We start from the raw sequence: 26,723 nt of genomic DNA, 5'->3' as shown, positions 1-26,723 counted from the left end.
CAATGTTTACTGATTACACATCATAAGCTGAGTATGGGTTGTTCAGTCAAGAAACAACCTTCATGGGGTGCTTAGCCCGTGCCTATTCTGGCCTCAGCAGACTGCGAGGTAGCAGGATCTGGGCACAAATACCTTGGCATCCAGCTCTGGAGTTACACAACACTGTGTTGGTGTGACAGTCATGGCTGGACCACATGAGCTGAGCTTCAGTTTTCTCATATATTATGATACAGTCCTGCCTCTCTAACAGGGATGATATCTGGGTCAAATGAGACAATACACCTGAGTAGATGGATAAACATCTTTGCAAATGTAGGAAACCATTACTAACTGGAGAACATGGGCTTAGCCTCCTCACCCCAAAACCTTGCCTTTTCTGTGCCATAGTTCCAACTCACAAAACCAAATTAATTACATTTCTTTTCTCTTATCACACTTTTCCCTGTGCAGACTTCTCTGATTTCATAGCTTAGCTTGTTTGTGATTTTTTTGTTTACATATCTCCATTTCTAGTATGTAACTTTTTTTTAAGGTAAAGATTATGTCTTTATATTCCTAGAAAGTAGTCCAATTCCTGGCACATATAAGATTCTCAGCAAATGTTTAATTAAATGTCTGGCCAAGCATGCAGGATTTAGGTCTCATAAAGAATGTTCTGATGATAGAAGCAGTTTAACATTAAACTTGAGACAGAGGTGACTATGGAATCCCAAAAGCTTGAGGTCACTGAGAAAGGTTGTATTTATATCTCTATAAAACAGAGAATATAGAAGTAGGTTCTACTGAGCCTTCTTTCAAATTACCCATTTTTTCTGTATTTCAGGGTTTTTTTTCTTCCCTAGTTAACATTATCTTTAAGTCCCTATCTCCAGCATAATGAATGAATCTTTTTCTTTGGTTACTGCTCTTCAGCACACAAACAGGTCCCTCTAATCAGACTTAATCTCTCCCTCTCCTTTGGCATGTTGTTTTCTCCCTATGATGGTACTTGGGACAATCTTGTTGATTGCAGCATTTCCCGCCTCCCCCTCTTCTCTGTGCATTTCTTCAAGAGACGTGCTCCCGTAAAATACTGGAGTTTAAACAGATAGCAAAATAACTCTCAAAATAAATGAGGAAATGAAAAGTGGATAATTTCATAGCCAAAAGACGGGAAATTGCTTATCTTACTTATAATAATGAAGCTCCAAAATGGTACAATTATTATTCTTCTTTCTATAAATATACCAAGATTAAGACCTCTAAGAGAGTCCTTGTAATTTCTGCAGTAATAGTGTGCACAGATAAAAACAGATGCAATGAATTATTGGTAGAATTAGTTTTCTCAGGCCAACACAAGAGTGAAAATAAACTCAGTCTTCATCAACAAATAACATCAAAATATATCAAAACTATATCTTGAAATAAGGAAATTTTTTTTTGTAATGGATTCCCTCTGTATGATAAAATTATTTGTTCTAGCCTGGGCAACATGGTAAAACCTCGTCTCTACAAAAAGCACAAAAAAATTAGCCAGGTGTGGTGGCACACACCTGTAGTCCCAGCTACTCAGGAGGCTGAAGTGGGACAATCAGTTGAGCCCGGGAAGTGGAGGTTGCAGTGAGCCAAGATTGCACCACTGCACTTCAGCCTGGGCAACACAGCAAGACTCTGTCTCAAAAAATAAAATTAAAAATAAAAAAATAAAATTATTTGTTAACTGGAATTAATAATCTCCTAAATCCAACGTTGCTATTTCTCACCATTCTCCTCTTTTACTAAGTAAGAGAATTCCAATCTAATCTAGAATGTCAATGCATACAACAACAACAAAAATTGAATTTTCCATACTCATTGCTAAGTATGGTCATGTGATTGAATTATGACCAATGACTTATAAGTAATAGTATTGTGTGGGAATTCTGGAAAACCTCTTTGTTTCTTCCTGTTGCTTGGACCACATATGTGATAGGTAGGGCTTCAGGAGCCACCTTAGATCATAAGTGACCCTGAGGATGGAAACCTGATGCCAGGGTAGTGCAGATAAAGATGAAGGGAGCTTGTGTCTATGGGGACTGTGGAGCTACTGTTCTAGCCCTGGGTTTTTCACCTCTCAGATTTTGGTATGTGAAACAGAAATAAAAACTCTTAATTTGCTTAAACGGATGCTATTCTGGGTTTCCTAATATAGATAATCAAATATAATCCTACCCAATAGAGTATGCAAATATCAGGGCCTCTCGTTTTGGACCAGTCTTATTACCTCTGGACCTCAAAGATGAATGTCAAATTTAATTTTAATATTAAGCATCTCAGCATAAAGACTACATTTCTGTATTTTTTTCCCTTGAAAATCCATTTATAATTGGAACTGATTTCAATTCATTGTCAAATACATTTAAAATTTGAAAACTTTTTTCTTTACAAAGAGTATGGCTCATAGTAGCAGTCATCCGTGCCTGAAAAATATTTGCAAGGCTAAGAATTTCAACAATTGTAGCAAAACTACAAAGTAAAAGACTTAATTTACGTGAAAAACAACTTACAAGTCCATCGGTTTCCACATCAAGGCTATTCTGACACATTTGTGAATTTTTAAGGTTTTTCTGAGTAGAATGCCTAAATAGGCGAGATTTCCAGCCATTTGGGGCCATTCCAGTGGCAGCCTTTTCATCATTTAGTTCAAATTCTTCTGACTGGATCTGGCTTCCTGATGTCTGAAAGAATATCAAGACATTAAAGTGTGTGTGTGTGTGTGTGTGTGTCTCCAAATGGATGTAACCTCCAAGTTTAGAACCATAAAGCAATTTGGAATATTACATGTATCAAACTTTTCAGATTTCCTAACTGCTTCTCAATCAAGGATAGCTAGAAAACTATATAGAAAGGTTAAATTCAATTTGAACAATAAGAAAATTGGAGTATAAGAATATTTTCTAAAAATTTAAAGACACACTTTTTGTAATCCAGAAGGTATATAGGAATTTACTTAATATGCAATAATGCAGGGAACAAGTCATGGCCACCAAGAAAGGGAAGAGGACTACATGGAAACACTACCAAGGGCTTGTTTTTAAAGCTACAAACAAGGAAAGCTGAATCAAAGGCCCTGGTCACTACCCATGGGAGGTAAGACTGTCTTCCTCGACTGGCTGAGTATGGTCATCTTCCTTCCTGACAGTCCTGCTCTGATGCACACCTCGGCCCACGAGACCCAACATGCAGGCTCAGCCTCATTGCTGGCTGTGAGATCAGTTCTCTTTTTAATGGGAATGGGGGTGGGGGTGGTGATCTAAGGACTTCTAGTTCACTGCCTAGTAAGGGTGAGGGAACATCAAGCCCTGCTGGAGTTGGACTTTGGTCTGGTTCCCTATTTGCTTCCTCCATGTCCAACTACACATCTTAATAGTTTGTTCAGGGTCTTAGTCCTTGTAGTAGTGTCTTGTTCTTGCTCCTCCCTTCAAGACCTGCCCTGAACCCAGTCCTTTGGCTAGTGCCTTACTGTACATACAATAGCCAATCATGATCTCTTAGTTTTCCAGTTGCTCATTCAACATCTGACAGAACACTGCCCATGTGCTTATATATTGCCTTGAACCACATTGCAGTGATATATTCTGCTTGGTGGACTTCCTTATTTGCTCATTACTGAATCAATTTTATACCATCTCTCAACAAAAACCAACCTAGGCTACAGACTTTGTAATTGATCCCTTGCATTCTCACTGCCATCTGTTCCCACACTGCTACCAGATTTATCTTCCTAAAGGCAGCTCAAAATCATCCCCAGCTTCCCACTACCTGCCCAAGCCTGGATCTCCAAAAATCTAGCTCATGGCAAGTCAAACCAGACCACCTCTCATGAATTACCTCTCCAGAACTTTTCCTCTTTTTGTAATCTTATCCATGCTATCAAGAGGTCCATCTCAATGGACAGTTCTTCCAATAAGCCCATTCAGATTTTAGCTTCCTTCTATGACCAAATGAACATTACCTGTCTCTTTCATAATATTTTTTCTGTGCCTGACCTAAAACACTCAGTTGGTGTTGGGTGCTTCAGCTGAAAGGTCATTGAGCTCCAAGCCAAGATAGCCACTTTTCCACCAGGTGTTAAAAAGTATCTATTTAAAACCAATAGCCCTCATTTCTTCCACCCAGATATACTTCAGTTGTCTTAAAGATTTAATTGTAAAAGAGCAGAACAATAAATGCTGAAAGGAAATGGGGTGAATATCCTTTCGGAGAACAACCTCAAATCCTGAAGACATGGAGGAAAAAACTGACAACCTAATTACATACAATTTTAAAGCTTCTTTATGGCAGCCAAATACAACAAAGTGAAATTGAAAGGAACAAAGCAGGAAAAAAAAATCTCTCCAATACATGCAAGAGAAGAGTGTATTTCCTTTTTATGTAAAGAGTTCTCACAAATCAATGAGAATATTATGAACAACACAACAGAAAAATATTCTAATACAGGAACAAATACTTTCACAGAGGAAGAAAAATGTGAATGGCCAATAAAAATGTGGAAATATGCTCAATCTTATAAATAGTTAAATTTGAAAGTACTGTTTAACTCTTTTAAGCTGGCAAAGATGAAAAATAAATACGAAATGGCTATCAGTGGCTATTTGTAGGGATTTGGCTTATGATGACTTTCAAGTTTCTAGAATGTACATGTTTGGATTTTTTAAAAAATGCTTGATTTTTAAAAAGAATGCATTACCTTTATAATCAGAAAAAATTAAGATACACTTAAAAGAAACAACTAAGAGCCAACAGTCTACCTAATGGAAAAGCAGTGATACTTGTTAGAAACAACACCAAAACAAGGTTGAATGAAAACCAGGTTGGTCTTTGAGACTTGAGAAAAGAGTACTGCATTAGCTTGAGCATCTGCTGACTCTCAGGCTCACAATGGGTCTTTCCCTCATCTCTCCAGCCTCACCAAGTAAGTGGGAGGGCAAAACTCAAATCAGAAATGGGAAATGTGGGGGTACCCAGGTGGAACCATTCAAAGGGGCTGAGAATCACAGAATGCCAGAGCTGGTAGAATATCAGAGGTCATCTTACCTCAAGCCCCTGCTCATTTAGCAAGTGAGGATAACAAAACCCAATTTGGTTAAATGACTTGCTCAAAGCTATTGTCTAGTTGGTGACAGATTTCTATCATGCCAGACCACTCACTGTTCAGTCTTCAAATGTACACATTTTCCTAAGAAAGTAAGCTTGGGAATTTGATATAGAAAGGTCAGAGCTGTCTGTATCTCTTTAGCATCTCCCAATCCAAGTCCTGATGGAAGCAGAGGTCATTCTTACAAGAGCTTATGAAAATAGGACAGCCAAGTGGTTATCTTACTTGAGGATTCAACCTGTCATTATGGGCAAAATCACAGATGCTTGGTAACCACTCATGAAATGAAAACTAAAATGGATTTAAAGTAACATTTTATGTATTCCTAACTAGTGAAATGACAAAGACCCTTCATGGTGGCTAGGCCATATGGTAGCATTCGGCAAAGACACTATGATTGATTCCCCCCACTGGAGAATACCCTCTGGCAAATGCAAGCCTGAGTTATAAAACTTTTCATCATTTCATTTGGTATTTTCATTTGGGGGAATTTGCAAATTTTAGTAACCACCATTTATCATCATCTAATTTGTGTCAGGTCTTTTTTTAAAAAAAAAAAAGAAAAACAGCTTTTTAAAAATATAATTAACATATCACAAAATCCACCCTTTTAAACATTTCAGTGGGTTGTTTTTAGTACACAAGTATTTGGATGTTTATTTTTCTAAACTTATAGCAACCTCTCATGGTAGGTTTGGTATTGTAAACGTAGAAACGAAGGCTCAGAAGAGTTAAGTTACTTGTCAGAAAGCAAGGCAAAATTTTGACAACCTTTTTGAACTACTTGTGCTCACGGCGACAATATTTAGAATAGAGAAATACTGGAAACAGACCAAATATCTAACTTTAGAAAAATGACTAATTTCACACATTAATAAAATGAACTTCTGAGCAACCATTAAAATAATAGTATGTGGATGACATATATCTGAAATGTTAAGAAAAAAGAACAAAAATATGTGTGTACATGGTAATTACAGTTGTATCAAAGCAAATGTATATACTTTCACAAATAGAATCGTTCATAGAATAAAATATTCTTAAGTTATTTATTCTGCAATGTTGCTCAAGTGACTGAGTATAATAATATGTCTTAATAATAAGAAAAACCAGTCGTTATCAGTATAATCTGTTTTAGGAACTAGAATGAATGACTGCTCTTTTCTTTCTTTTTTCTCTGAGACAGAGTCTCACTCTGTCACTCAGGCTGGAGTGCAGTGGTGTAGTCTCAGCTCACTGCAATCTCCACCTCCCGGATTCAAGTGATTCTCCTGCCTCAGCCTCCCAAGTAGCTGGGACTACAGGCGTGCACCACCATGCCCAGCTAATTTTTGTATTTTTAGTAGAGATGGGGTTTCACAATGTTGGCCAGGCTCGTCTTGAACTCCTGACCTCAGGTGATCTGCCCACCTCAGCCTCCCAAAGTGCTGGGATTACAGGCATGAGCCACTGCACCTAGCCTGCTCTTTCCTTTTAAAAGACAAACTATTCACTTCCTAGAGTCACAAATCTTGATGATGGTCTTATTAGGATCACCTGGGAAACAATATTAGATCACATGAGACCTCCCTCAACCACTAGAGATCCTGGCTGGTCAAAAGGAACCCTACAGCAGTGCTCTGGAAAAGGCTGTCACTTGTCAATGACTTCCCTAAAATGTTTCTGGTAAAGTTTCTAGCATTCCATATAACTCAGAGCCAGGACTCCTTGGACAAGTGTGAAACACTTCTCTCGTCCTCTGATTCCCAAAACTCTGATCACCCCATCATGCTAGAAAGGACCTTTTAGTTTGACCGTATTCCCCAGGCAATTAGGAATCTGTCCTAAGGAATATATCCATGATGTTTTTGGCACTTTCCCCTATTTTGTCACCTGCCACCTCTTTACAGATTCTGATTTAAAGTCTCAGATATACACTTTTAGGCATCTTGTTGAAGTCTCTTCTTGCTCAGTATAGCATTCACTGGATCATATTTTAATATTTAAAGAAGACTATATTGAGGAGTAAATAGCAGAAAAAATTCCTGAAAAGCAAGTACCTGCATGTTGACAAGTTTGAAGTACACCCCTTCCTTCTTCATCAGTTCGCTGTGGCTTCCTTGCTCCACAATTACTCCATCCTCAAACCCAGCGATGACATCTGCATTTCGGACCGTAGACAGTCGATGTGCTATCACAATGGTGGTCCGGCCTTCTCTGGCCTAAAAGAACAAAAATGTGGTGCATCAGGGTTACAGTATTGGCACACTGTCAATTAACATGCACAGTTAAGCATTTGGATGAATGCTGTTTGTAGATGATTAGAGAGTAGTTTATACTCCAGATCTCTGTGTGATTATGGCAAAGGCATCACTTTTTATGAAAAATTAAAGTCAGATGAGTTTGGGACCAGACAAGTGGCTAACCCCTTCAGTAGGAGGATGGATGATTTCTCCAGAAACCTATGGTAGTGTCAGTGTTTACTTAAGAAAAATAAGGGTTTGATCCTTCTTCAGTGTTTTCACACTTGTCTGAGAAGCTCTAGCTCTAAGTTATATGGAATGCTAGAGACATTACCAGAAATATTTTAGGGAAGTTGTTGCCAAGTGACAGCCTTTTCCAGAGCACTGCTGTAGGGTCCCTTTTTAAGAGCCTGATATTAACTAATTCTGATGAACTGAAAGCAGGCAGTTAGGTGAAAATGCACCTCGGGATCAGGACAGTTAAAATTATGGTTCAAAAGCCATCCAAAGCATAATCTCTAGAGTAAGGCAAGTAAATCTGCTCTTTAACAAGTGCCCTAGGTGATTTTTATGCATGCTAAAATCTACAAATCACCTGTCTCAGTTTAGTGGCCTCATATGTTTGTTTGGTGGATTTATAAATGGGCATTTAAACTCTGGATAATGCCAATAAAAGTATTGATATTATGTCATTAATAATGGCTATTCTTTCTGACACTCATTAGCCCTTTTACCCAATATCTTAAGATCACTCCTACTCTGAGACAATCAAACCACATCATTAGGATGGTTATTAGAGAATAGTCTAATTCACCTAAGTGGTTAACATATAAATTAAAAATGAGAGGCTAGATTCATAATAGGCAAAAAGTGGAAATAATCCAAATATTCATCAATTGGCAAACAGATTTAAAATGTGGTATATCCATACAATGGAATATTGTTAGGCCATAAAATAGAATGCATTTTGATTCACGTCACAACATAGATGGACTTTGAAAACATTGTGCTAAGTGAAAGAAGCCAGTCACAAAAGATGACACGTGGTATGATTTTATTTATATGAGATATCTAAGAATAGGCAAATTCATAGAAACAGAAGGTAGATTCATTGTTGCCAAGGGCTAGAGAGAGGGTGGAATGCAGAGTGACTGGTTTCTTAATGAGGTGGTGAAAATGTTCTGGAATTCGATAGCGGTGATGGTTGCACAACCTTGTGAATATTCTAAAAACCCTGGAATTGTATATTTTTAAGGGGTGAGTTTTATGGCATGTGGTTTGTATCTCAATTTTTAAAAAATAGCCATGAAAATTCTGAAAAAGAAGTTAATGAGAGGAGTAATGAGAAGGAAATATCTCTAACAGATATTAGTACATAAAAAGCTACAGCAATTAAAATAGTAAAACCTAGGAAAAAACAGCATGTGAATGGGTAATTTGATCAATAGAACCAAATGGAGAGTCCAGAAATAGACATAAACCATCTAAGAATTTAATTACAATAAATATGGTACTACCTATTGGTAAAGAAAAGGTGAATTATACAATAAATGGTATTGGAACAATTGTGTAGCCACTTAATAAAGTAATGTAGTATTTCTACTTTAGTCCTTACACTAAAATAAATCCAGATGAATCAATTGTTTTTAAGTAAATATAAAAGAGAAACATCACTGAAAAGAGAGAGAGGCTAGAACACAGCTCTCTTGGACAACATTTAAGACTATTCTTTGATGTTTAGTATATAAGCCCCAAAGAAGCACTCACAAATATTTACTTACATGGAAGCTGGGTTTAGTCCCTATATAATAAGGCATATAAAAAATAATTTGATTACTGTAATTATATTCATGATGCTAATAGTGATGAATAAATTGCTAACAATGACTATATTATCATGATGATGATAATAGGTTGATGATATGTCAACATATATACACAAAGGAATTGGAATCAGATGTATGAGTGAATGATTGCTATGTAAAAGAAATAAAGTATATGTTCATCAATTTAGAAGTAAGCAACTGTCACCTTTGACCAAGAGAAGTTGGCCAAAGTAGAGCTTTGACACAAAAAATTGTTTTTTTGTTTGTTTTTTTTTTCAGAGCTCCCAGACACCCTGATGATGACAGGACATTGACAAATAAATATCCTAGATTTAGGGACACTAGCTATTATGAAATTTAGACCTTTGACTAATTCAGGATGTGCAGGGATGAAAGGCGGGCCTAAACAAAGGGAGGACTAATCTACTAGCCTTTCTGGAACTTTGGTAAAACAGCATCAAAATGAAACCTTTTGGAATCTTTTTATAAGAATCACCATAGAATCACCATTTTCGTTCTTTTTTTTGTTTGTTTGAGATGGAGTCTTGCTCTGTCGCCAGGCTGGAATGCAGTGGCATGATCTTGGCTCATGCAACCTCCACCTCCTGGGCTCAAGCGATTACCCTGCCTCAGCCTCCCCAGTAGCTGGGACTACAAGTGCCCGCCACCACACCTGGCTAATTTTTTTTTTTTTTTTTTTGTATTTTAGTAGAGATGGAGTTTCACCATGTTGGCCAGGATGGTCTCAATCTCCTGACCTCGTGATCTGCCAGCCTCAGCCTCCCAAAGTTATGGGATTACAGGTGTGAGCCACCACACCCGGCCACCATTATGTTTCTTTTCCTGTTCTCCTATGATAACACCATGATCAGGAGTGTGCATGTAGGTATGAAACTGTATTGCCTTTCTTTAAAAGAGTCAAAATACAAAATCTGCTGTTTTATCTTTCTTCAAGATCTTATATTTAATAGCATTTTATTTATTTTGACAAATAGTTGCTATCTGTAGAGTCAAAAGCTAATATGGTCATCACTATTAAAATTTATTTTAGGGCCAGGCACAGTGGCTCATGCCTGTAATCCCAGCACTTTGGGAGGCTGAGGCAGGCAAATCACGAGATCAAGACATTGAGACCATCCTGGCCAACATGGGGAAACCCCATCTCTACTAAAACTACAGAAATTAGCTGGGCGTGGTTGCATGTGCCTGTAGTCCCAGATATTCAGGAGGCTGAGGCAGGAGAATTGCCTGAACCTGGGAAGCGGAGGTTGCAGTAAGCCAAGATCACAACACTGCACTCCAGCCTGGAGACAGAGCGAGACTCCGTCTCAAAAAAAATTATTTTAATGTAGACATATTTTCTCAATGAGCTGGGCCATCATATTCAATTTAGTAAATATTTATTTAGCCTCCACTATGTGCAAGGCACTGGGCTGTTGTAGAGATTCAAATATGAATCTTTTTATTAATTCTGCTTCCTGGGGTGGTTTATTCTTCCTAGGAAAGAGAAGGCATAAAAATAAGTAGGTAACTACAGTAAGCTGTTGCCACACAAGGAAGGACTGATCAACGTATAAAGGATCCACAAAAGAAAAATATTATTCTTCCAGGTTGGGTAATTGGGTGAAATAACAGTAGATATAATAGTGATACATCCTTATGGTCCTCAGAGGCAAGACTACAATTTATGAAATTCAACTTTTCATCATTAAAAAGAGAGTTGGCTTGTAAGTTAGAGTGACTGGCTAACTGATCGATTGGTATCATCTTTGGGGACATAGTAATAAAGGGTTTATCTTTAAAGGTATGGTTTATTGTCTGTAAAAAATATTAGCATAGTTACCTTGCAGTGTGGAGCCAATTAGTGTAGATTATAAACTATTTTCATAGCAACTATGGCAGATTAATATGGCCACCAACACTCTGCGGCTTCTCCTATACAGAGGTGGAGCCAATTTCTCTGCCTCCTCATATCTGGCCAGGCCCTGTAACTTGTTTTGACAAAGAAAATGTAAAGAAATCGATTTCTACAATTTCTGGAGCCCAGGCCTCAAGGGATCTCACACAGCTCGTCTGTTTGCCATCTTCGGATGTTACCCTGGAACCTCAGTGAAAGGAAGTTTCTCTAGCCTCCTGAAGGATAACTGGCTTCAGGGAGGAAAAGCAACCTGCCTTAGGCAACAGCCATCCCCAACTGCCAGGCACATGAGTGAGGCCACCTTGAATATTCCAGCCCAGGCGACCCTGAGCTGAAATAAGACTAGGCAAAACCAACAGAAAAACCACTTTACCAACCCACAAATTTGTGGGCAATACAAGTTTGTATTTAAGTCACTAAATTCTTGGCTTAAAACAACTGATATGGAAATTAGTAATTAGATTGGGATGCTGCTGTAACCAAAAACCTAAAACATGTGACACTGGCTTTGGGATTGAGTGGTAGGTGGTGGTTCAAAGGAAGGTGATAATATTGTTAGTGGAGACTGAAAGAAGAGTAAAGAAATTGCTATTAGAGGATAGAAAAGGAGTACCTTCATTATGTAACCTTGGAAAACTTGACAAAAATATTTCCTGCAGTGACTTGGAAGAAAGACATTTTACTTAATGAACCTGTACATCTGGCTGAGGAGACTTCAGACATCTCTAGACAGACCATAGGAGAGACAAGTGGATTCCCCTAGCTATGTACAATGAGGTTTGGGAAGAGAATGATCAGCTAAAGAATGAGCTACTTGGTTACAAGGAGAATTTAAAGACAATAAAGCAGACCCCAGTACTCAGTTGGAAAATGAAGTTGCTAGTCATCCAATAAAATTAGGGCAAAAATCAGAGTGTGTGGGTGTAAGATTTTTAGCAAAAACCTCTGAAAGATTTTAGGCAGAGCCTAGTAGACACTTTCAGCTACAAAAAAAAAAAAAAAAAAAAAAAAAAAAAGCCTTAAAAACGATTTAAGAGTTTTCTGATGGCAGGTTCACTTGCAGCCCAAAGAAGAGAGGAGCCTGTCTCAAAATAAAATATATAGGCATAACTTCTGGGGCTTGAGTAAATGACAGCTAGATTCTAAGTAAACTCACAAAGTTTTTAAGAGAATCCTTCAGCTTCGTCTAAAAGAGACTGAAAAAAAAACAAAATGAAAAGGGCCCCAAATTTCTGTGGGCAGAAACATGCTAAGAAAGCCACTCAGCTGCAGATACAGATCGTTTCTTATGAAAAAGGAAAGCCCTCTCAGAGGGAAGGTAAAAGACCTTGGAACTAAAGAGAACAATGGACTAGGGAACCCACTCCTGGGGAGCAGAATCAGGCCTTAATCAAGAAACATCCCATTTCCCTGGAGTAGTGGGGTAACTGGCTGCATGTCAGAATCGCTATGGCCAAGGACTGCTATGAGCTTCCTATTCTCATCCTTTTTGAACGAGTATCTGCTATGATTATCCTGTCTCTGCACCACCACTCTATGTTGAGAGTATGTGTTGATGATAACTTGTCTTTTTCATAGATCTCTGGGTCAAGGTGAGCTGAAAATGAAGGCCCTCATCTGTATTAGACCACATGCAGATCTTCAGATACTGGTCTTTGAGCCAGATGCTATCACTATATGAAAATTTTGAGGGTCTGAGGAAGAGGTGACCTTCTTTTACATGTGGAAGAAATGTAAATAATTGTGACAGAGGGCATGCTTTAGAAGATTCAATATGGTCACAGATTTTTTACTGCTCACCCATTAAGAGGCACAGTCTGTTATCTCTCCTCAAATCTGGGCTAGCCTGTGACTTGCTGTGACCAACAAGATGAGTTCTGGAGTCTAATCCTCTGGACACTTCATACATTAGTCTTTGCTCTCTGGGTACACTGCCCTGAAACTTTCATGTAAGGAAGCCAGGTTAGCCTATTGTATGAGTGTGAGAAGTCACATGGAGAATTGAGATGGCCAGCCAACAGCCAGCGTGTGAGTGAGGCCACCATGGACCATTTTAATGAAGCCAGCCCTCCAGGTAAATGCAGCCATGTGCTCAGGTGGAAAGAACAGAGGATCTACTCAGCCAATACACTGAATTGTTTTAAGCCTGGACTTAAGACAGTTTGTTACGTAGCAATAGGTAACCAATTTAAAAACCAAAAAATAATAATAATAATAATCCTGGTAATGGTAATCACCATAATAATAGCAGCAGCCAACAATATCAAGTGTTTCCTATGTGCTAGGCATGTGCTAATAACTTTACATGCAGTATCTTGGTTATTCTTTAAATAATCCTATGATACTATTTCTGTCCCCTCTTCCCCCATTACTTCAGAGATGTCTCAGGCTTAGAGAGGTTAGTTAATGTGCCCAAGGACACAGCTAGAAAAGAACAGAGCCAGGACTCCAATCCCAGCCTAGCATCAAAGCCTGTGCTCCTAACCATCACCCTAAGCTGCTAATGGCTTTTCCTGGAGACTTTAAAAAATTATGAGTGGTTCATCAGCTATTTTTAAAGTAAATATAAAAAAGGTTATCAACTGAGGAGTGTGCTATGATCCTATAGAACACAAAGAGACTGCTAAAATTGAATGAATTGACTTGTCCAAATATGTACTAAAACTTGCAAGGTCACAGTTTTTCTGGCAGAGGTCATATTAGGAAAAACAATACATACTGGTCATCTCCAATAATTCTATTATTTTAGCACAGCAAGAACTATATTGTATATTGAATATCTGTATCCTGGAAATGATTGGAACCTAGACTCCAGGGCTGAATAGGACTCTTTTTTGTTTTTGATTTTTTGGTAAATATATCTCTCATTCTACCCGACTTTACTCTAAAATGTCTATGTCAATACATGAATGTCTAATTATATTTTTAAGTTAGAATAGTTTAACTTATGCATGTATTACTTTATGATGTACTGCTTTAAGTAACTTCAGAATAACCAACAATATACCAGTCTCATATGCATTATATTTTGACTCCTTAATATCATGATTTAATATACACAAAAGCAGTATAATTTAGTGCAAGAATTTGTAAGGAATAATTATTATTGTCTTATTAATCATTATTAAATTATATAAAATAAGTCAAGATATTGGTTGGGTGCAGTGGCTCACATCTATAATCCTAGCACTTTGGGAGGTTGAGGCAGGATGATCACTTGAACTCAGGAGTTTGAGACCAGCCTGGGCAACATGGAAAAAACCCATCTCTACCAAAAATACAAAAATTACCTAGGTGTGGTGGCACACACCTGTAGTACCAGCTACTCAGGAGGCTGAGGTGGAAGGATGGCTTGAGCCCAGGAGGTGGAGGCTGCAGGGAGCCCTGATCACACCACTGCACTCCACCCTGGGTGACAGAGCAAGACCCTGTCTTAAAAAACAACAAAAAGAGTCAAGATATTAAGCTGATAAACCATGAGGCATTAATTAACTACAGTTTACAGCATAAAAGGGAGTTATGTTAACTTAGGATTCAGATATAAATTTTCCTGAGAAAATAAGGTTCGTGCAGCTTGTCTCTTAAATTGTAAGAGGTGGTTCAGATAGAATTCCTTAAGGAACTTGCACATGTTATTACTAAACTGTCTTAAATCAAATATATTTATGATATTTATGTGTTTGAAACTAATTTCTACGGTGTCATCTGACTCTGGTATTTACATTGTGTTGTTAATACAGATGACATCAGCATTACCCCCAAAAGTGTACCAAGATAAGGTCCTTCCTGTGACACTTTAGCTTAGTAAAGATGCTAATGAGAGACTTAGAAATATCTGAGCTGGACAGATGAACTCAGCACCCTTAAAATGAATTGCTTATTTATATGCTTAGACAAGTACAGAGCTGAACTTTATTTCCAGAAAAGCACCTGGTCACCTACATGAATAGATAAAGATGATGTCACTGCCTACAAAATAGGGTGAGTATTCTGAATTAGTTTTCAGCTGGACCAGTGTCTGGGTAACCGGATTTAAAAATATATGTATTTTAACATGACTACTTTTGGTCAAAAGTAGTCTTGCAATAGCCCATGTGCAAGAAATAAACAAAGCTAAATAGCTTGTTGTACAGACCTGGATCTGGGCTCACTGCACCATAGTCAAAACAAGTCAGTACCCTTCACCTCTCTCTGAAGACAATGTAACCTGACAGAAAGGAGAAATCAATACAGCTCCACGAGGTAGCTTCATTTGCTATGTTTCTGTTTCTCAATCCAGACTCCGGAAGCATTGGCAAGAATTTTCAATAGGTTTCAATGTGGTGGTCCTTCAGCTTTTTAGGGTCTACTGACCTTATCCAGAGCTGCCTGTACCTCAGCTTCACTTTCTGTGTCCAATGCTGATGTGGCCTCATCCAGCAGGAGGATCTTGGGGTTGCGAACCAGGGCACGTGCAATGGCAATCCTCTGCTTCTGCCCACCACTCAGCTGGGCCCCTCTCTCTCCAACCAGGGTGTCAAATTTCTAACACAGAAAACATGGATCAGCTCTTGAAGTAACTTAAATTTAAAAAGGCTAGGAATTCTATAGAACTACATAAAGACAACATGGAGCTTTGTCTTAACTATTTTAATGTATCATAAAGTATGATAAGATAAATGAATTCTGAATTATAAAAAAAACTGACACATTCTGTATAAAATTTTATATTAATCATCTACCAGGCTATAATCCTTTAACCCCTAACTGAGTAATTCAGGGGACTTATCTAGCAAAGTTGGACAATCTTGCATCTCAAACATTATTAGCTAAACCTTTGAAGAACAAACTCAGTCCTATGAGGTGAAATTCTAATTTCAAGGACAACTACTTTATCAAAGCCTTTACCTGTGGTAATTTCATGATAAACTCATAGGCGTTGGCCTCTTTGACAGCTTTCTTTATCTCATCCATGGTTACATTTTCACGGCCATAACGAATATTTTCAGCAATTGTGGTGGAAAACAGCACCGGCTCCTGATTCACCACACCAATGATTTCCCTCAGATAGCTTACATTAAAGTTCCTAATATCCTGCCCATCAATGTTAATCTGAAAGAAAGAAATATTTCCTATTAAGTATTTAACCATCTAATAGCTGAAGTATCAGGACCATTTACGAAAAACATCCTACCTAATATTTAACTTAGTTCAGTGTTTAGAAATAATAATTAGAAATAAACAGCAATATGCAAGAACAAAAATAAAAGGCTTATACTCTCTCCTGATATTTATTTTCATATACACAGGTTTTTTCATGGAAGGATTATTTGCCATAAACTATTTTGGGTTTTATGTTTTTGGCATACCATTATTTTTATGTTCCAATATTAAATTTAAATAAAAATGCACACTTACCTTCCTGGTCTACATATAATTTTGATAGCATTATGGTGTTTTGCTTTTTTTTTTTTTTTTTTTTGAAATGGAGTCTCGCTCTGTCGCCCAGGCTGGAGTGCAGTGGCACCATCTCCGCTCACTGCAAGCTCCACCTCCCGGGTTCACACCGTTCTCCTGCCTCAGCCTCGAGAGTAGCTGGGACTACAGGCGCCCACCACCATGCCCGGCTAATTCTCTGTATTTTTAGTAGAGATGGTGTTTCACCATGTTAGCCAGGATGATCTTGATCTCCTGACCTCGTGACCGCCCGCCTTGGCCTCCCAAAGTGCTGGGATTACAGGATTACAGGCATGAGCCACTGCACCCGGCCCATGTTTTGCTATTTTTTACATGCTTTAATTTACTTCATTTATAATCCCTTAAATATTTGGCTTACTTCAATATTTATTGCAAGAGTAGAGAATTACTAAGTTGAAGATTATGATTTATTTTTTCTCCCTTGACAACAATTGCTTACATGTACAATGACTGGATTTGCTGGGCATTTGTTGCTTGTTAATAAAAGGCTAAATAATTATCTTAAAACATTTTAATAACTTACAATGTCAACAGGAATATATAAATATATCTGTTTCATTGTAATTTACTAGCACTGGGTTTTATCATTTTAATCTGTTTTCTTCCAATTAATAGGTATGAGGTGATAGCTTATATCTGTTTTCATTTATATATATTTATAAATAAAGTTGACCATTTCTTGAAACATTTTACAAATCTGTATATATTCCAGAGAGTCGCATGTTCATAATGAGCAGGGTTACCTTCATATATTCATATTAACTTCTCTAATAATAAATATAATACTTTTTCCATATATAATAAATCTTTTGCTCCAATTTATTACTTTATTTTTGTCCTTTTTTTTTTTAAATTTAGAGACAGAGTTTCATTCTGTCACCCAGGCTTTGGAGGAGCATAGTGGTGCAACCATTGGTGCAACAATAGCTCACTGCAGCCTTGAACTCCTGGGCTCAAGTGATCCTCCTGCCTCAGCCTCCCAAGTAGCTAGGACTATGGGTGCACACCACCAGGCCTGGCTATTTTAAAAAATATTTTGTAGAGACAGATTCTCATTAGTTGCCCAGGATGATCTCAAACTCCTGGCCTCAAGTGAACCTCCCACCTCAATCTCCCAAAATGCTGAGATCACAAGCATTAGCCACCATGTCAGGCCTTTATTGCTTTCTTTCATCATAGTTTTATTGGTTTTTATTGGAAAGAGGCTTAAGGAACAACTGAATTAATCTATACCACTAGGCATTTTTTTCTATTATTTCAGTGGTAAGAAAATTGTTATATCATGATGTTAACAGTGAATATCTCTGAGTTATAGAATTTCTGAAGATCTTTTTTTTCTGTTAACATATGCTTTCTTTAAAAATGTGAATTGTTTCAATAATAATTTAATTCTCAATGGTTGGTATTTTACCAGGTTCTTTTTAAAAAATAAAGAAAATATTTACACTTGAACCAACCCAGAGTTTACTTTAGTAAATGAGAATGGGCCTATGTTCCCCCATAGTAATATCAGATTTTTCCAATAATATTAATTTTATTACATTAAATAAACAGTTCCATGTATTGTAGAAAATTATATATTAATTCTGGAGATCTCTGTTCTGTCCCAATGGCTTTTTATGATTTTTGGTTTTGGCATGCCATTATTTTTACTTTTTACCTTATAATCTTCTGTTTTCACAATTATTGAATTCTAATCCATTTTAATATCAGATAAACTCAATGCTCTAAAATTGGGACAACTGAGGAAATTCTGAATATAGCTTGTGGACTTGTATATTACATTAATGTTAAATTTACTGATTTTTATCATTGTTTTGTGGTTATCTAAGAGAATGTCCTTTTTAGGAATGTATTCTGAAGTATAAGGGTATACATAATACACACATACACACACACATATACACACATATACACATACACACACGGAGAAAGAGAAGATGATAAAGCAAGTGGGTCAAAATATAAACAATCTAAATCTGGGTGAAAGATCTGTGAGTTCTCTAGTTACAATTTTCTGTAAATTCAAATTTATAACAAAACTTTTAAATGGCAAAAAACATACTCTAGGCTATTACTGTCCCTGTGTTTCTAGAATTTTCTCAAGAGACTAGTTTCTTAAGAGACCATCCCACTTTCCCCCTTAGATATTCCAAAGTTTAAGAAAACTCAACTGTCTTGGATGAATTTAATTGCTGTCCTAAAATATCTGGTGACCCTAATTGACATCAATTGTTGCCAACAATTGCTATAAGAAATATGTTTGACCAAACCCTAACTCATTGAAAGGAATCCTCTCAGTGGTTTGTAGACTGCTTTGCAGTAATTTAATGTGTTATGAAAGCTTAGTCAGAACAGAGGAGAGCTTTGTCCAGCTTCCACAGCTTTTATGACTTTTATTTAATACATTTGTGAAACCAGCCCAAGTGTGTGAAGGTATTATCCATAGGCATTGCCATTTTGTAGGCTTTTTACCAAAACTGGATTCACATGCAAATTTGTTACTGAAAAACCAATTTCAAAGGGCCAATTTGTATCCAGCTTCCCACTCTGGAAAGCTTGGTTCTTCCCACTTACCGTGCCCTCATCAGGGTCATAGAGCCTCTGTATCAGCTGGACTGTTGTGCTCTTCCCACAGCCACTGCTTCCAACCAGGGCCACCGTCTGCCCACTCTGCACCTTCAGGTTGAAGCCCTTCAAGATCTGTAAGGAAAATGAGAAAAAAGAACACACTTCACAACAAAGCCCTAAAATGGGAATAATTCAATTCAGTTTGAAATTTGAAAAAAAAGTATCAAATAAGGGAATATAACCCCCAAAGGAAAAGGCACATAAGTATCAAAATAATAGAGACTTTATTCTTTAAAATGATTCAACAATCAACCTCAGTTAGGAATTCCTATAAATATTACTTACAGTACCTTGACGTTAGCTCGAGAAGGGTAAGAAAAGTGAACATCATTGAACTCCAAATTCCCTTTGATGCTTTCTGGCTTGTGTCCTCTCTCTGAAAAACTGTCAATTTTAGGATTCTAAATAAAACAAAATGTAATGACTATTCCATCATAGCACAAACAAGTTGCATTTTTAAGGAATATGATTCAGCAAATTCCAAAAATAGGACCTGGAATGTCACAATCCCCTTTACATAAGAAAAACCCAAGATGAAGATTGTGTGTATATGTATGTGTGCTGTTTAAAGAAAAACTCCTTTTCAGAAAATAGTGTTTTCCTGAAAAGTACATAAGAGATATTCATCTCATTTCATATAATATTTCCCTTTAAGCTTTTGGCATATCCTCATAAATTTTCTAAATGGTCAGATATTCACGTTTATACAAGTGCAATAACAAAAATATACTATAATTGATATGTATTATAGCCAAATATTTCAGCATTTAGTGAAAATTAGTTCATTCCTAAATAATAAATGTAATAGATTGAATTGAGAAGATTGAATGGTTGATTATAGCAGTTATTTAGGAATAATGTAAACTTTTAATACAATCAGAAACTGAGCAATTTTCTCATGACTTGGATCAATGAAAAAGGAAATGTTGCTTAGATTAAATGATCAAATTTCAGTTATCTACTTTGCAATATTTGAATGCAGTGATTTACTTTTTTATGTCAAAACTTTTTCTTTTTCACTGTAGTCAGTTTAAGTTATTTAATGTAGTTGATTTAAAATCACACCAAACATGCAATGATAATTTTTTGGAGAGGGGCAACCCACAGCAAAATATACTGTCAATTTTGGTCCCACCGATAATTTATCTACCCTCCATCCTATATAGAAATTATAAGATTCTCAGTCTGGCTACAACATGAAAGTGAAAAAGATAAAAACTAGGAGGAGAAACATCTTTGCTCTGCACTAGTGCAGATGTCCTTTTCCAAAATGAGATCAGTATTATTATATTATCTAAAGATACATTTAAAAAATATTAATAAGAGGTATTTTCTTTCATTTATTACTAAGAGGTCATTCATTTCATATAATTAAATGTCACTTTAGTCAGTACAACTTATTCAATGTAGTTGATTCAAAAATATGCAACCTAAAGCCAGATTTAATTATACAAGCTCAAAGACTTCTTTTGGCATTAAAATAATAAATGACTTACATTATCAATAATATCAAAGATCACATATGCTGCTCCTCTTGCATTGGCAAAAGCATCAATACATGGGGCAGCCTGACCAACACTGAAAGCTCCAATTAGGATTGAAAAAAAAACCTGAGCAAAATAACATGAGGAAAAGTTTAAGTCACATTCTGGCATTCATTATTATCTAAAATGTGATTTATATGTAACATACTACATAAAGGATTAAGTTTATGTTTATCCTTTACTTTTTTTTTTTCGCAGAAGAGCAACATTTGCAAGGCTAATATAGCATTTTATTGTCTGAATGGGTCTATTTTCTCAAACTACCTGTTGTTCTCCTGAATATATACAGAGTTAAAAAGATTTTTCAAACCTATTTCATTGACTCACTCACAGATGCCACCAGAGAGAAACATTTTCAATCAGTATTATTATTCCATCCTATATGATTTTCTCTAAATATGCATGGAATTACATAGACGGTTCAATATAAAACATGGCAGATTTTGGCCCCATGTAATGCTCCTAAAAAGCACTATGTCACATATATTTTTAAAGATTTTTAACATAAAAAGCAACAGTTTGCACATCATAAAACATAAAATCACTCCCGTGTGTACTGGTTAGCAATTCCTTTACACAGTTATTCTGTACTATAGCATACAACACTTAACACATTTCCCTTCACAGTATTTTTTCACTAGGAAAATGAATTGATATAAAGAAGTTCAGAATACAGCTTCAGGAATCCAGATTATTAGCATAACTTAACTGAGAAAAACATAAGTGAAGATAAATTTTTTTTCTCTCTCAGGGCATGGTGAAACTTCTACATATAATTTGGCTTTCCTCAAAACACAGCAACACTTCATGTTACCCATAACTCAAATATCAGTTAAATATCTATCCCCCATCTGCAATACAGATAAGGACCAGTAAGAAAGAAAAATAATGTTGACCAAAATAGATGCTATAAGGTTAATGTAATAGAGTCCCTGACCTTATGCAGAGGGCTTTGCTTGGGCTCCCTCTGGGGATAGCACTCTCAGCCATATGGGATAGGTGTCATTATCCACATACTACAAATGAGGAAATTAAGGCCAGAGAGGACAAACTCATCACCAAAGGTGAATGGTAGTCAGGATTCAACCTCCCTTCTTCATAAAATATCAATAGTAAATGAGGAAGTGAAGAAAGGGTAGCAAGCTTCCAAACTGACTGCCAGAGAGAAGATGGAAGTGAGAAAAATTAGACTCAGCATTAATGAGGGCTCACCAAGTCGAACACCCACGACCTCTCAATGAAGTCTGAAGATACCACTGCATAAAGCATTCTGAAAATACTCACTTTCATAATGATCCCAAGTCATCATCAAATGGCCAAATTATGCTCAGTATCCTCACTTTAGCAAGATAGGCAAGTACAGATTTTAAAAGATTTCTATTTAAATAGTTACATATTGTTCTGAGTCTCTGACATGAAAAGATGGTCACAAAATATTAGTAGTTCATAAATGTGGTTACAAAAAGATACATATAGTATGATCCCAGTTTTGAAAGAAAATAATGTGTATATACATAGAAAATGACCTGGAAGATATATGCCAAAAATTATCATCAAGAGAATATAAATTATTAGATTGTAAGTAATTTTAATTTTAAAAATTCTGTATCCTAATCCTTTGTAAAATTAGTATATATTATTTTAACAATCATAAAATGAAGCTATCTTCATTTTGATAAATAAGAAAAACAAACTAACATAACATCTCTTCTTGTATTTCAGAGAGCTGATTGTTTTAAGTGATATAAATGTAACATTCTCTTGTGCAATGACCTATTCTATAATAATGATGCTTACTTTCTTATACAATAAAACTCAACGGCAGAGGGAGGATGGCTCCCATCCATATTTATTTATTCCTAAATTCATCCCATTTTTATTTCTTTTTATACATTGTATATGTTTCACAAATGGTCTAACCACATGCTATTTTCTTATCCACACTCATAATTATGACTTGTATATTCTAGAAAGTCAGCACTGCCCACTGGACAGTGGAAAGATTCACCAAAAACAAAAACCTATAATCATGTTCATCTTTCAAAAAGGAGGGATATCAAAGAAAAGAGAAGGTAGATGGAGAAATAAGATTTTCATATTCTTCATAAAAGTTAGGAGAACTACTTACTGTCATTGCATTTCCAATAGTATATTCTTTTGATATGACTAGAGTGGATCCATACCAGAAGGCCAGTGCATATGATGAATATATTAACAGGAAGGCAATACCCATGGAAATGTTTGCTGAAATAGCTTTTTTAATTCCAATCTCTTTGGCATTTTCTAAATGTTTCTGATACCTACCAGAAAAATGAGAGGGAAAACGTTATAATTAAGAATAACAATCCATAGTCCAAGTCACACTCGGCTCCTATATAGTTGGAGGTTTAAGTAACAAAGTCAGTCAAGGTAATGAACCCATGGTGAGACCCAGTTCTTTGGGAATTGAACTAATACAGGATCATCCAGGCCTAGATCAGATCCAAGCCTTCTCTTTACTGGCCCGGCTCCATTTCCCTTCATCCCCTCCAAGCCAACCAACATTCCTGTGGCTATTCCAGAATTGAGGGCTCACCCTGGGATATGGAAGAGCTTCTCCATCACCTTCACAGCAATATCACAAGTCAGGGTTAAGAGGGAATGAGAGAAACCAAGACAAACCAGAATTGATTGTAAATGCCACTGAAACTCATAAACAGTTAGATTCTTAACTCTGGTCAATGTCTCTTCTCTGGAGAAAAGAAAATCCTCCCTCTATTGCCCACTGGGTGAGGGATGAAAATTTTACATGTTGTTGTACATAAACATAAGCTTCTCTCTTTGACTTTTTTTAAAATCAGGCTGACCTACATCTGTCAAGCTAGATACAGGTTATAAAGTAGTCACTACTTATGGAATATGAGTTCTTATTCAATTTTTCCAGACTTTAGTTTCATCATATGAAAAATGGATTTAATAACGTATGATTTGCAAGATAATTGTGAGGTTGGTAGATAATTATAGAAAGTAGTACAGTAGCTGGTTCATAGTTAGCAAGCCTTATCATTTCTCTTACTATTATATTAGTATCATTGTGTTCAACTTTTATCTCTTCCTGAGTTTTGCTCATTCTATTACTATCATATCTTTGAATCATAATTCAAATGCATTATTACTGGCTGCTGGCATTTGATATAAAGTTTAAAATATCTAGAATGATTCTGTTAAATTACAATATTTTTTTCATCAAGTTAAATCAAATCTACTTTTCCATGCTAGACCCATAGGGTATGTAAAATTTAATTTGGGCTCCCTGAAATTTAAAGAAAAATCCAATAGATATGCAATGACACTTCGAGGGGAAAATATCACACAGATTAGGATATTTTTCTTTGTGACAAAAAAAACCCAAAAACAAAACGCAGCAACACCACTTTTAGTGTTGAACCAAATAAAACATGAGAATTCATTAGTTTTTTAAAAAACATATTCTGCCATCAGAAGGTTTGTCTTCTTTATTGCATAAAGCACCCAGGTCTTCAGAGTGCTTTCCTCTGGTTGGGGGCTGCGTTCATAGAGCACAGCTGCATCTCTGGGGGTAGCCAGAAGGCCACAGCCAGCGCTGTGATTTCTCCTGTGTGGCTGAGCCTCAAGGCGTGGCAGGAAGACTTGCGTCTGCCCAGTGTGACACACAGCTCCAGTGACAGCAGCGGACACACTGTAATTACCTTTGCTTAGGTGGCTCGCTTACCGGGACTAACGGAGCGGCACAGATCACACTGACATCCTGAGGTCCAACTGAGGGTTAGTGTGGTCTGTGTGGACTATAGTGTACAGGAAGCAGCAGTGAGAGAGAAAAAAGGAAGAGGTTAGAGGACCAGAAACATGTTGGCTTTGAAGAGGGATTAAGGAATAGAAAAGTAGAAAATGACATGGGGGGAATAAGGGAAACTTTGTTTTTAATGCTAGAGAATTTCCAGAGAATTTTTATATCCAAGAGTTGTGAGTATCAAGACACCCATAGAACAGCCAAAGAAAATACTTTATATGAAATCATACTTCAACTATATTAGGGGATATTGTTACTTAAATAAAACCCTAAGTAATTCTTTTCATTTAAGTAGAGCAGAATACCCTTTTTCATAGGTGTGTTCTTATCCCCAAACTCACTGAGATATACACATTAAAGATGTATACACAGCTTTTCATATGTCAATCATGCCTTGATAATTTTTTCAGAGAAGAGTTTGCAAAATGCCTCCAGATACTAGTCAATTTTCCAGGCTTATCCTGGATCATTAAAGTTGAAAGCCAGAGGCCTGGGTAGGAAGCCCTGCCTCGTTGTTATGGAGGACCCACAAGGCCCTACAAAGAATTCTGGGCTATAATTGGGAAGTCGATGTTTTCTCAGGTTTTTCTCTTCTATATTCCAGTTCATAGTCATTAAGGGAGTAAAATAAAATAAAAATATTTTGATAAGTATTTTTAATATAATTATTTTCCTTTGTAACCCTACTTATTTTGTTTTTGGGGGGTTTTATTTATTTATATTTTTTGTTTTTTAAAAAAATTTTTACTCTTTTTTTGAGACAGAGGCTCACTCTATCATCCAGGCTGGAGTTCAGCTCACTGCACCAGTGACATACTGGGCTCAAGGGATTCTCCTGCCTCAGCCTCCTGAGTAGCTGGGACCACAGGTACACATCACCACACCCAGCTAGTTAAAAAAAAAAAAAAAAAAAAAAAATTGTAGAGCCAGGGTCTTACTACATTGCCCAGGCTGGTCTTGAACTCCTGGACTCCAGCTATCCTCCTGCCTTGGCTTCCCAAAGGGCTAGCATATTTTGGTTCATGCATTTAAAAACAAGGGAGTCCATTTGTATTATCACATAGCCAAAAGAGTCCATGGAGCATAAAAGGTTAAGAACCTTGCTTTAGAGTCTGACATTCAACTATAGCTATCAGTAAAGGGTGCTTATAATTTATGGGATAAGGGTTAATATTAGGAAAGGGAAGGTAATAAACACATACCACAAAAGAAGAAGCAACAAAATGTAAAAACACATTCCTTAAACCAGCAGCTAAAGAACCTTCCTGACCTTTCCAGCTCTTTGTTCTGGCCCCCGAAAGCTATTACAGTCCTGATGGCCCCCAGAGCCTCTTCTGCCACGGCGCCTGCTTTTGCATAAGCAGCTAGTTCTTTGTCACTAAATGCCGAGAGTATCTGGACAGAAAAGAAATAGTGATCACTTTTGTATAGGGAGAAAAGTTTAAAGGCACTCTGGTCAACTCTTTAACCTACTTTTTCTTCCCAAACCCTCTCCTTTACCAAATATTAAAGTCACGTAGCAAATGCCAGTGTTCTGGATCCAATGGCTGCATCCACATCCCTCAAAGGCTATATCTGACCCACCCTGGTGACAGGCTCCCCAAGAGTACTCAGGAAAACAGAAAATCCACACATAATTCTCTAAATAGCATTCTTGGGAACACTGTCAAGTTCCACATCTACTGTTTTTCTCTGTTAGTTGTAAGGTAAAATAAAATAAAACTTTACTGCTTTGAAAGGATTTACCATTCTTTACTTTATTGTGTCACAATTTTTTTTTTTTTTTTTTTTTTTTTTGAGACGGAGTCTCACTCTGTTGCCCAGACTGGAGTGCAGTGGCACAATCTTGGCTCACTGTAACCTCCGCCTCCCGGTTTCAAGTGATTCTTCTGCCTCAGCCTCCCGAGTAGCTGGGACTACAAGTGCACGCCACCATGCCTGGCTAATTCTTTGTATTTTTAGTAGAGACAGGGTTTCACTGTGTTAGCTAGGATGGTCTCAATCTCCTGACCTCGTGATCCACCCACTTTGGCCTTGTGTCACAATTTTTAATTACTATAAAAACAATACTTCCAGACCTCCTCATGGGCATTCTGCTGAATAATAATTATGATAGCCAAACAAGATGTTTCAGGAGAAAAGCAAAGGAAGAATCAAAACAAAGGAGATACAAGTAGTTCACTGTGTAAATCATCAACCCC

General features: G+C 36.9%; 1 protein-coding gene across 1 annotated transcript in view; it reads right to left on the bottom strand.

Annotated features, from left to right (window-relative positions):
- ABCB4 (ATP binding cassette subfamily B member 4) overlaps positions 1 to 26,723 on the bottom strand; it is a 77,822-nt gene that overhangs the window by 26,250 nt on the left and 24,849 nt on the right. Inside the window, exons 8-16 of the mRNA XM_054496959.1 lie at positions 25,793 to 25,917; positions 22,843 to 23,014; positions 20,667 to 20,780; positions 19,461 to 19,571; positions 19,117 to 19,242; positions 15,970 to 16,173; positions 15,436 to 15,606; positions 7,156 to 7,317; positions 2,526 to 2,696 (exon numbers count right to left, since the gene is read on the bottom strand). Coding sequence (XP_054352934.1) covers positions 2,526 to 2,696; positions 7,156 to 7,317; positions 15,436 to 15,606; positions 15,970 to 16,173; positions 19,117 to 19,242; positions 19,461 to 19,571; positions 20,667 to 20,780; positions 22,843 to 23,014; positions 25,793 to 25,917 — 1,356 coding nt within the window. The remainder of the gene's footprint in view (positions 1 to 2,525; positions 2,697 to 7,155; positions 7,318 to 15,435; positions 15,607 to 15,969; positions 16,174 to 19,116; positions 19,243 to 19,460; positions 19,572 to 20,666; positions 20,781 to 22,842; positions 23,015 to 25,792; positions 25,918 to 26,723) is intronic.

This window comes from Pongo pygmaeus, chromosome 6 (genome assembly GCF_028885625.2).
Source record: "Pongo pygmaeus isolate AG05252 chromosome 6, NHGRI_mPonPyg2-v2.0_pri, whole genome shotgun sequence".
In the NCBI taxonomy this organism is placed as follows: domain Eukaryota; kingdom Metazoa; phylum Chordata; class Mammalia; order Primates; family Hominidae; genus Pongo; species Pongo pygmaeus.
The sequence above is the reverse complement of the archived record's forward strand: the minus strand, read 5'-3'. Positions and strand labels throughout refer to the sequence as shown.